The sequence below is a fragment of the Schistocerca cancellata genome, chromosome 9 (genome assembly GCF_023864275.1).
Source record: "Schistocerca cancellata isolate TAMUIC-IGC-003103 chromosome 9, iqSchCanc2.1, whole genome shotgun sequence".
Lineage (NCBI taxonomy): Eukaryota > Metazoa > Arthropoda > Insecta > Orthoptera > Acrididae > Schistocerca > Schistocerca cancellata.
The window spans coordinates 7,797,809-7,809,893 of NC_064634.1; the positions used below are offsets into that span (position 1 = coordinate 7,797,809).

The window sequence follows — 12,085 nt, forward strand, 5'->3', positions numbered from 1 at the left end:
AGTAGTAACAATTGTCCCTACACAACCTGTTCTTGAAGAGTGCCAAGCCAGGCTGTGTAAGATTGAGTTAACATTAGTGAACATTTATGTCTAGTTGGTGATATCTGATAAGCAACTGAAGGGGCTGGGTGCTGCCCATTTGGAAAAGGGAGGTTGACTTGCTCGTTGTGTCTAGAGTTTAGGTTGCACGAGATATGGTGGCCAATGCACAGTGACCAGGATTCGTCCAGAGCTGGGTGAGTCCACTCATTTGTTCAGAATGGTAGGCTGACAAGCATTTGTCACCATTCGGCTGGTCAGCACTGACAGAATCGTTGCACACGCCTTGCACTCTTTCTCATATGATTTTACAGAAAATATTCAGTAAAAAGAAATTCACTTTTCCTTTACTTGTAGCTTTGTATGTCAGGTTCCCTATGATGTGCCCATAATTTCGTTACTGGTCATATTTACATACAAGTAAGACACTGTGCGAAATTTGAAAAAGTTTGCAATGAAGAATAGGGGTCGTTATGATTGTTTGTCTGGTGCATATTACACTGTGTGTTTTGCATATGAAATTTAGCTAACATACTGAATTTTTCTTTGTACTTGGTTGGAGGTCTGTATCTGTCATCAATCTCGAGAAAATTGATCTGATTTAATGCACTCGTTTGTAATCACACTCTGCCAGTGATAAAGCCAGTGTGAAATGTCCACTTCATATTTCATAAATGGTTGCAGATATCTAAATGAGATTTTGGGAAAGGATGGCACACAAAGAGGACAGTATTCTACCACATTGTTACTAAGCAAAGCTTCATTGTCTACCATTTTATTCCAATAACAACAGATTTTTTCGATGAAAGAATATAATTTCTGAAAGCTGTCAATAGCTGGTGAAACGAGAAATGCTATGGGTTTTGGAACAACGTAAGTGAAGTCATTACATGGTTATTTTGTACAGAGGATCTGCTTTTTCATAAGATGCTGACCCTACTTTTCCTCAGTTCCTCACTTAATAAACTACTGTTTCAGAATTATCTCACAATTGCGTCTGCACAACATGTTAGTGCGGTGAGACAGTGTAAACTCCACTTAGTTTTGGCAAAAGAAGCAAATTTTAACATGGCAACAATAGAAATGCATAGGTTTTGCTGTGAAAATTCTCTGCTGGTGATTCTTCTCTGAAAGTCACAAGTGGATGACAATCCAGGCGAAAATAAATCGCTGTGTTTTCAGTGGAATTTTTTTTTTAGGCTAACCAAAGAAGAGCTGACAGATCTTTCTGAATGGTCAGAATGCAAGTGTGGGCATGGAGGTTCCCTGCTTAATATTTACCAAAAATTTGAGTGCAGGCTTCAGTTTGGAACGGCACTTCCCTTCGGCCTTTCCCCTACAGCACTCAGAGTGGATCCCCCCCATGCCCCGCTGCCACCGCTCTTCCCACACTTCCCCAGCCAACAGCACATCTCGCAGCCACGGCATTTTGCGCGCACCATATCTGTGTATGGCCCATAAACAATGTTTAAATTTTTCATAGTAGCTGACACTTGTATATATCTGTTCACTGTAGGTAGTTGTGGCATTAAGGGGGCTTACACTGCACAGTTGTCAATGTTGGCAAACCACGACAATGTTGAAATTGTACTCTTTCCTCAGTGTGTGATGGCTGGTCGCTCGGTCTGTTTATGGAAGTACACAGCTTAATGTACAGTATGAGCTAGAAAATGACTTCATATTTTTTTTACATTGCTAAAGCTTAAGGTAATTTAGTTTAAGGATTGGTCCAGCATAACAATTACATGTCTTTAAGGTGCCAGTCTAACAGTTAATCAGCTCAGCTGTCAAGTCATTTGAGGATTGTCACTGGCCTGAATGAAAGAAAGTGGGTTGCCAGGTAAAAATTACATGCCGAAAATCTACCAGAAGAGATCTGTACTTTTTGAGAGTTCGGTTTTGGGACTATTTCAAATTGAAACCATATTATTTTAACTTTTTTGTTTGTTGTCTCATTTTTCATTCTTTTGTGTTCATTAGTTATTGTCATATTTTCAGGCTAATGTTTTTTCACTGTTCAGGGATGCTGAGGATGCAGTCCACGCAAGGGATGGTTATGATTATGACGGATACCGTCTGAGAGTAGAATTTCCCCGTGGTGGTGGTCCTGGGACTTTCCGTGGCAATGGTCGAGGCGGTGGTGGAATGGGTGAGAGAGGTGGCCGTGGGCGAGGGCCTCCAGCTCGCAGATCGCAGTACAGAGTTCTTGTTACAGGTATTGGCTACATGAAGTATACTGTTTTATAGATTGACTGGGTTAATTTGTTTGTTTGTTATTTTTTTACTTTCTGTTTTGTGTATATGCATTTTTGTGAGTGTAACAGTACTAGGGTATCTACAGGTCAGCAAAGTTGGGAAAGTCGTGAAAAACTAGTGAAAATGAACAGATGGTTATGACATTAGTGAAAAGTCAATGAAATGGAGTGGGAATCCATGAATTTTGTGTTGTGTGTCAGTCAAGTGCTGTTCTAGAAGGGGTAGCAAGATAGTACTACCCACAAAACTGCTGTATCCAGCAGTCCATTTAACAGAACTCTCAAGTCTTTATCTGTAGGGGACTTTGTATACACCTGTGCAATCTGTGTTAGCAAAGCCTCTGCTACTGCAGTTGCAACCTTCTCATACTTAAGTTAGGCATTCAGTAAGAATGCAATTTGAAGGGGGTCATTTGTATTTATTCCAGGATAAAAGGCTTACCTCGCTTAATTAAAATGGAATTTGCGGTCATGTACATTGTTTTGTTCTTGAGTGGGTGAAAGTTTGAACCTCAGTTCCTCCAACCCTTCCACTAATCGCCCACTGATCATCTACGTGCAGTGCTGTTAACAGGTTTCTGTGTATATAATCTTTTATAAACCTGTTGCTAATGGCCTTATTTTTAGTTTGATACTTAAAATTGAAGTAGTGGACTCGTAAATTTTTAAAGATGCCTGGAAAATGCAGGTGCAAAGACAAATGGCTTCACTAGGACAACTCGGATAGGACAACTCGGAAGACTTGGAGAGTTTCTGTTTGACCAAGAGAAAGTAATAACTTTAAAGCAAGGTGTATTTTGTGCAAATGTGATATTGACATTAGTGCCAGTTGCATTTCATATATAAAAACGTGTGAAAGAGGAAAGAGACATTCAGCATTGGTTCAGTAATTAGTTCCAGGGCAACCTAACAGGTTACCTTTTGCTGTAGTGGTGCCACACAGTCACAGGTTTCTTCTGAACAGAATGTGAATGGCAATAACAAATTAACGTCACTTGGTCCTGCTACAACCTTGAGAACTTCACTTGAAGTGTGCTCCAAAACAAACTCATTGAAACATTCTTTTGGTACTGATGAGACAGTAAAATCTGAAATTATATGCATCATATCATCATGCATCAATCTTCAGTACCAAATTCTGGAAACTCAAGGCATATTCCAAATTATGTTTCCCAACAGCATGATTGTCGAAACAATCTAGTGACACAAGGTTAATTTGTCATTCTTATGGACTTGGTCCTCATTTCTACAATCTCCTACCCCCTGCAGGTCCAGGGGTTAGAATAGGCATGTCATAAGAGGCGACTAAAAGGAGTCTTAACATTTTTCGACCCTCCAAGTTCAGGTCCCATTCTATGGTTGACTGGTTGACCTGCCACTTTCCAAATCCTACAGAAGTTCGGGCCATATGAGGAAGGACAACTTAGGTGGTGCACGAGTTATCCATAGTGCCCCTAGATTCGATCTCTTGAACCTGTTGCCATGGATTTGCATCTCCACCTGCAATTCAACTATTCACTTCCCGGGATATGTCATCTTCTTCTGTTGTCTCCTGTTGTTTCACCCCCATGACAGTATTGGATTTCTCTGCGCCCAATATCCAGCACGATAGCCATTCCGTTGTGGTGGGGCATTCATCTACCCATTTGGTGGTAGCACCCTGACAACACAGGGATTGCACTGCTGATGCCTGAGCTGTAAACTCCCCACATACGCCAAGGAGTAGATGCCTGTCTTCCTGGGCCATCAGGACTCCCGGCAATGGCCATCATGCCGGTTGGCCTTTGCTGTGGCTGGGTGGCACCTGTGGGGAGAGCCCCTGATCGGAGTGGGTGGCATCAGGGCAGATGACCCGGTAATGAAGCGGACTAAGTCACCTCTTGCTGGTAACCATACGGCGCCAGCAGTCTCTAAGAAGGGAAAGATCGAGTACAGTACTGACAGGTATGGCCCTAAATTGTTTCTCTGCTTTGCTACACCATGAGAGGAACGTAGGGCTAAAGAAAGAAGACAGCCATATTTGCCTTGGTATTTAGTCTATAGCAGAATGGACAGGGACTCCTTTATACCTATTTTTTGTTGAACATCTTGAGGGTAAGTTTGGGGAAGGGACAACACTGTCAAAGATGAGAAGCAGTGCAGTCTTGATTGAGACAGCTTCTCAGCCCAATCCCGAGCGTTTTTGATTGTGACTGGCCGGGTGATATTCCTGTTTGTCACTCACCATAAAAGCCTCAACACGGTCCAGGGGATTATTTTCCATCACGACCTCCCCTTGCAGTCTGATGACGAGCTCTGCGCCCATCTAGAACAGCAGGGTGTTCATTTCATCCAGTGTGTGTACAGGGGCACAAAAACAACAGGTTTCTGCCAATACCTTCATCTTGGCCTTTGAGGGTGATTCTTTGCCTGAAAAGGTCAGGTTGATAGTTTACCACTGTGACGTTAAACCATACATCCCTCCCCCTATGCGGTGCTGTAAGGGATGGAATTTCGGGCACGTGTCTTTGTGCTGCACTTCCAATGCCACATATCGAGACTGCGGATTTCCACTGCATCCAGATACTCCCTGTGCGTCTCCTCCCACTTGTATCAGCTGCGGAGAGCAGCACTCCCCATGCTTGCCAGACTGCACAGTACTCCAAAAGGAGCGGAAAATCTTGGAGTACAAGACCCTGGATCAGTTGACTTACCAAGAGGCTAAACGTAAATTTGAATGATTACACAACGTTTGGTTGACGTCAACGTATGCTGCAGCTACATTACCATTGCCATCACTAGTACCAGTCGTACCACACTCTGTGCTACGAACAGTGGGCCCAATGAGCCTCCAAGATACATCTGCCCCCTTGGTGGTAGGGGGCAAATCTCCTTATGTTGCTCCCAAAGTACCTACTTCAGGAGCAAGGCCCTCCAAATGCAGGGGAAATCAGTCCCCTCCCCCCAGCCACAGAAGCAACAGCCTCCTCCGGCTCCTCTCGTGTGGAAGAGGTCCTTTGGGACCCTCTTTTCCAAGGTTTCCACTATGTCACAGTGGACACTCACCAGTGACTAAAGGAGCCTAAAGCTGCTGAATGAAGAGATTCCCGGTCTTCTGCTGTGCCTGAAGCTACCTCAGGGAAGTCTTCCCAGCAAGCCCCCAAAGAGAAGCAAGAGGGCAAGCAGAGTGTCTGCTAAGAAAAGGGACCCTTCAGTGGCCCCAACAGCAGCACTACCTACCAATTCCGTATCTGTGTATGTGGTGTAGATCTCAGCGTCCCCTGAGGACCTGGACCTCACTGACACCTCATCCACAATAGGAATGGGTAAAAATACTCAGTCGGTGGCAGGAGGTGACCCTGAGGTGTAACCTGCCTTCTTGCATGCTTCATACTTTCCCAGCCTCATGAAAATGTCGTCCTCCAGTGGGATAGTGACGGTTTTTTCCACCTCCTGGCTGAGCTAAGGCAACTGTTAAGCTTTACACCTGCTTTCTCCATTGCCCTCCAGGAAACCTGGTTCCTGGCTATGCGGACCCCTGCCCTTCCTCCAGATGGTGCAGTATTCCTGAACGCATTGGCTGCCCCAATTCATTGACTCACTAAACCTTTCCTACTTTTGAGACATTTTAACACCCATAACCTCTTCTTGGGTGCCACCATGCTTACTGGCCGAGGTAGTGATATCGAAACTTTCTTGTCTCAACTCGAACTCTGCCTCTTAAATACTGGGGCCTCCACACATTTCAGTGTGGCTCGTGACACTTAGTCGGCCATTGATTTATCCTTCAGCAGCCCAGGACTTCTCCCGTCATCCACTGGAGAGCCCACGATGACTTGTGTGGTAGTGACCACTTTCCAATCTTCCTGTCACTCCCCCGGCTGTCTACCAAGAGGCTTTAGACAAGGCAGACTGGGAAGCTTTCACCTCTGCTGTCACTGTTGAATCCCCCCCCACATGGTATCATCGATGTGGTAGTTGAGCAGCTCACTAGGACGATTGTTTCTGCTGCGGAAAACACGATCCCTTGTTCTTTAGGGTGCCCCCGACGAAAGCCAGTACCTTGGTGGTTGCCGTAAATCTCTGAGCCATTAAGGAAAGGTTTATTATCTTTGGCCCGAAAAAAAATCATGTTCTTTGAGAATATTTTTCTCGGGATGTTATAGATATCAGTATCAAATGTGGTCTAAATGTTTGTTGATATTTCCTCTACAAACTGGATATGTCGAAGAGCAAAGGCGGAAGTGCCGCCGGAACGATACAAAATTTCGATGTAGACCTCCACGCACGGTATGCCACAGGTCAGCCGGCTCGTCTTAAATCAAAATTGAGTTGACGTTAGTGAAGTATATAAGATTCTTTAGGAGTTGTACCTCGCTTAAGCTATTGGTACCATAGGGAACGAAATGGCGGCTATTTGAGGTGGAGGGGGGGGGGGGGGTTGTCATTGATTTTTTGACTTCGTCGTCAAAGTAAAAATATTTATAGTTGATGTATTGGAATAAAATTGGAACAACTTCCAGACAATTTAGTTAGCTTCGTTGGAAACAAAGAATCATGCCAATCGGTTCAGTAGATTTGAAGTTACCATACTGCGCGATATAAAAAAAAGTAATTTCGAGAAAAACGCATTTGAAGTTTTGACTACATATAAATGCAATATAATGCAACTTATGATCACTCTGCTATCCCGGGTCCATAAACTAATCCTTCCTCTTCCTCATAGAGGACATTCTGCTTGATCTGGGCCATCCTGCGCTGCTCCAGATCCTCTCGTACGGCTGGTGACAGGCGGTTTTCGGCCACTTGAATCTGGTGGTAGTCCGAAGGCTTGGCGAACTGCGTCGAATAGTGTCCCAGGGTGACGTCCATCGTTGTCATGGTCTTCAGAATTGCTGAATACCCTTTGTTGAAGCTGCTCACTGCCAGGAGAGTCGCAATCTCCAGTCTTCACACCAGAATGCAAATGCTTGGGGGCAAACTTTCAAACACACGCGTTCAAACTTTAATTTGAATTTTCTGTGTTTCCTCCCAAGCACCGGTACAATAACTAGTCTTCCGAAAGCGCCTCGTGGATCGGATGAATCACTTTTTTAACTTCTTTGGAGAGTGGCTGGTCGTGTTGATATTTGTCCAGATGTCCGGTAGCCTCTGCAATGCGCCACTTGCACCAACTAGTTTCCCCAGCTGGACAATTTTGGTGTTGTGTGTGGTCATCTGTCGATCACTTGTGGAAATACGTTGCCCAAAGTGCCTTCTTCATCTGTTCCACTGAATTGGAATGCCGTCGGATTGCCAAGCCATAGTATGTCGTAAGCTCCTTGATCACTTTATCAGTAAGCTTCCCTTGTCCTTTTCCTCCTATGCCTTTGTTTTGTCTCTTCGCATTTCTAAGCCGTGTGCACATTCTTTTCTCTGTGTCTTACGCATTCTTTCTTCTCGATGATCACTTCTGGGTACTGGTTCAAATCAATGAGGCCTTTGAAAGTTTTTGTATTGCTGTCCCCAATATAGTACTTGTACTTTACGCCGAATAACTCTTCCGAACGACAAAACGTCTCCTTCACGGCGTCGACCTCCATTTTGCCTGCACTTCCGGAATGATTCGCGCTGCATTGTTCTTCATGAGACTCGTATTATTTTTCAAACTCCTAGGGATCTAGTGATGCTCTCTTATCACACGCTCTCTTATCACAACTACTCTGACAGAGCGATGACTTTTCTTGACAATGTAATACTTTCTTGGAATATTTGCCGATTACCGAAGTTATTCCGAACAACGAGGGAAAGCCATGCTTCTTCCATGATCCATCGCCTGAGAGTGATAAATGCGTTTGTTGCTTACCCATCTGTCCATTTAGTTCAACTTCCTCAGATACTGCTCTCGTTAGAAAAACCTCAAATATAGCCTTCGCAGTAACGTAAACATTTTCTTGGCAACTGTAGTACAGAGTAGTAGAGAAGCCAACTGACACATCCGTGAGCCAACAAAATAAATTCACGCCGTGCATACCTTGTCCTAACAGACGCATAACGAATGTAAGGCGACGATTAATTTCATATGACTCGTTCACTGTTGGAGATGATTTGACATGACGTACGGGACACTTGCATTTTATGGTCAAACCAAGGGCTCGTTCAGTGGTCTGGGTGAATTTGATGTCATCGTTGCAAATCTTGCACTTTAATATTGTTGATAAAAGTTGAAGACTGCCAAAAAGTCCAGTGTCGCGTAAGAAAATCCAGGATCAGTCTCATTGTCATCGTAGTCGGTGAATTTCAGCTTTTTTGCAGATGTGCTCGTGAATGTAGTCTCATGCTCAGCCGTGTGCTGGTTCCTGTTGAATTTCCTCGGCCTCTCAATTGAGCGATGGTGTCTCCCGGGTTTTTGCAGCATTTGCCTCATTGTTTACACGCCAGGAACACAGACTAAACTGATCCAAGAAGTGAATCTTATGTAGGAATCTATATCGCAATATTTACTGATGGTCGGTAAATGAAGTAAACACGCAGCGCCATCTATCGATCGTTCAAGTGGGTTTTAGTCATGGTCAAGCACATAGAATAATTTTTCGCGGCTATAAAGTTGATATTCCCAAAAAGAACTGGTGCATGAAAAAGGCCAATTTCAGCCAGGTGAATTTTTTTGTTCAGCCGCGAATAACAAACATTTCCATTCCGTATTCGGAAAAACCGTTTCAGGGGTGGATTCTAAACACTTTTATGCATCCAAAAATGCAATTTTAAAAAATTAGATCTTTTGATCCAAAATATAGTAAACCTCACCTTAAAGAGCATCGGCGAGCTCTACAGCGACTTAAGCGGCACTCTACCGTAGAGCAACTAATAGCTTTTGAATAGCTCCGTGTCCACGTTCACCAGCTCATAAAACGATGGAAACAGGAGTGTTGGGAGAGGTATGTGTCGACCACTGGGTGCCATTATTCACCTTCCCAAGCCTGGGCAATCAGACATGGTTTTTGTGTACCAGACCCCAACAGGTGTTCCCAGTTTTAGCATAAATTGCGTGTTATCTACCGACACAAATGCAATTGCCGAGCACTTTGCTGAGCAGTATGCTCGAGCCTCCGCGTCAAAGAATTATCCCCCAGCATTTTGCACCCTCAAATGATGGATGGAAAGGAAAGCCCTCTCGTACACTCAATGTCACAGTGAACCCTGTAATGCTCCATTTATTGAGTGGGAGCTCCCCAGCGTCCTTGCACATTTCCCAGACGCAGCTCCTGGGCCAGATCAAATCCACAGTCAGATGATCAAACATCTCTCATCTGAATACAAGCAACATCTCCTCGTCATCTGCAACTGCATCTGGTGCGATGGTGTCCTTCCATCCCAATGGCGAGAGCACCATTATTCCAGTGCTCAAACCTGGTAAAAACCCACTTAATGTGGATAGCTACCAGCCCATCAGCCTCACCAACATTCTTTGTAAGCTGTTATAATGTATGGAAAGTCGGTGGTTGTGTTGGGTTCTGTAGTCACGTGGCCTATTGGCTCCATGCCAGGACGGTTTCCGTCATGGCTGCTCTTCCATTGATAATGTAGTTTCTTTTGAGTCTGCCATCCGAACAGCCTTTTCCAGATGGCAACACCTGGTTGCCACCTTTTTGGTTTACGAAAACCTTAAGACACGGCCTGGCGACATCGTATCCTTGCCACAATATATGAGTGGGGTCTCCGGGGCCCGCTCCCAATTTTTGTCCAAAATTTCCTATTGCGATGGAATCTCAGGAAATGAACTTGCTGGCAGGCTAGCCAAACAGGCTACAAAGAAACCTCCCCCAGAGATCGGCATCCCTTCAACTGACCTGCGATCATTATTATGCTCTAAGGTTTTTCAGCTTTGGGAGACGGAATGGCATAATCTCAGTACGCACAACAAACTGCGTGCCCTTAAGGAGACTACGAATGTGTGGAAGATCTCCATGTGGTCCTCTTGGAGGGACTCTGTGGTTCTCTGCTGGGTCCGCTTTGGACATACGTGGCTCACACACAGGTACCTCCTCTGTCGTGAGGACCCACCTCGGTGTCACTGTGGCTCACATACGACTGTCGTCCACGTTTTGCTGGACTGCCCACTTTTATCCACTCTGCGGTGAACTTTTAATCTTCGCAGCACGCTACTTTCAGTGTTGGGCAACAATGCCTCAACAGCAGATTTAGTTTTAAATTTTATTCGTGAGGGTCCCTTTATTTTATTATTATTATTATTATCGTACCACCTAAGGGTGGACATTTGACCTTCTCTCTGAGGTCACTACCCTCCCTCCTTTTTCTGTCGCACTTTCTTTTGCATTTGTTAGTATTGGTGGTCATCTTTTCCCTACATTTGGTCATCTTGCCTTGGGGTATAAAGGGACCAAACTATAGGGTCATCAGTCCCTTGTTCCTGGCGCACGCAAGGCTCAAAGTACAAAAACACCCAACACCACACCTAAAAATAAAACGAATGGACCGAACAGAAAATGGGGAAAACATACACAACAAGGAAAAGCAGTAGAAGGTATTAAAACCATACAGCGTATGGTCAGGGCTGGCTGATCACAATAATAAGAGGATGAGCCAGCCACTCTGCAACACATTAAATGTCCACCCCAAAAAAACTTGTGTGGTCTCTCCTGAGGGTGCCTGATTTATTATCCAGTGTGCTTATGTAGCTAGTACCCAAGACTGCTCCACGAGTACATACTCTTTCCCAGGGATGAAACATTGTCTCATTTCCAATCTCATCATTTTATTTCATTCCATTCGAAATGACATTAGCTGCAATATAAAATAGTGGGTTCACGTTTTCCTGGTAAATATATTGTCCCAGCATTTTTTGTGGGAACATTATTTCTTATTTTCAAATGTAAATGAGAAACAGGCACTACAGTTGGGTTAAGCATGTAAAGGCTCACTGCTTTCACCATTTGTCCACAATGTAAGATGCATTTGTGGTTTGTCTGAGTGTCTAGCCGTCTTGCGACCAATTTTCTGGAAAGTGAGCACATCACATTCATAATTGAGCTGGTTGTTAAAATCACTTGGTCTTAGCAGCTGTAATTTATTAGAAAGCTTTCATACGGTTTCTGTTTCTAATAAGTATGAATTCCTTATCTCTCGTTCACAGCAAATTTTGAGATGTAAGATAATTATTTAACAATCTGGTAAACCGTGCAAAATTTCCTGTTTCATATCCAGTATGTTTCAGAAATGGATGACGATGACAGTGGGATTCTTCAGTCACTCCTAGTCGTCATCACATCCAGTGCTGGTACTGCTGATCACTCAAACAGCACATCTTGTGCACTGGCTGTTATATAAACACTGTTAGGCCTTGTATATTGGTATGAGTACCACCAAGTTATCAGTTAGGATGGGCATAGACAGAGGTTGTATACTAGTAATACACAGAATCCTGCTGTAGAGCATGCTCTACAACGTGACAATCGTGACCCTGGTCTCTGTTTACACACATTCCATCAGGATCTCTTACAGAGACCGGTTTCTCATAACTCTGCAAATTGGAACTGGTGATGCAATAGGCGCTTGGTTCTTGTTGTCCACCTGACCTGAAAGTGCATTAATTTCTGCGGTCTTTGCTTTTCAATAATTATTCTTTTCTTTCACTCCACTTTCATTTTCTGAACTGTCTGATAACCCCCACCACACCGCCATGTTGTTTTCTTCCCATAGGAGCTCACCACCACCATTTCTTTAGTAATATTTGTCTTGATTATTACCCTATTTCCACCTTCAAAGTGCTCAGTTTTCAAATCTTGTCTGGTACGGGCACCAACAATTGGCCT

The 12,085-nt window shown here is 44.0% G+C and overlaps 1 protein-coding gene across 1 annotated transcript in view; it reads left to right on the top strand.

The window, feature by feature from the left end:
* Positions 1-12,085, top strand: part of LOC126100131 (serine/arginine-rich splicing factor 1A) — a 79,496-nt gene that overhangs the window by 34,978 nt on the left and 32,433 nt on the right. The window contains exon 2 of the mRNA XM_049910665.1: positions 2,061-2,254. Coding sequence (XP_049766622.1) covers positions 2,061-2,254 — 194 coding nt within the window. The remainder of the gene's footprint in view (positions 1-2,060; positions 2,255-12,085) is intronic.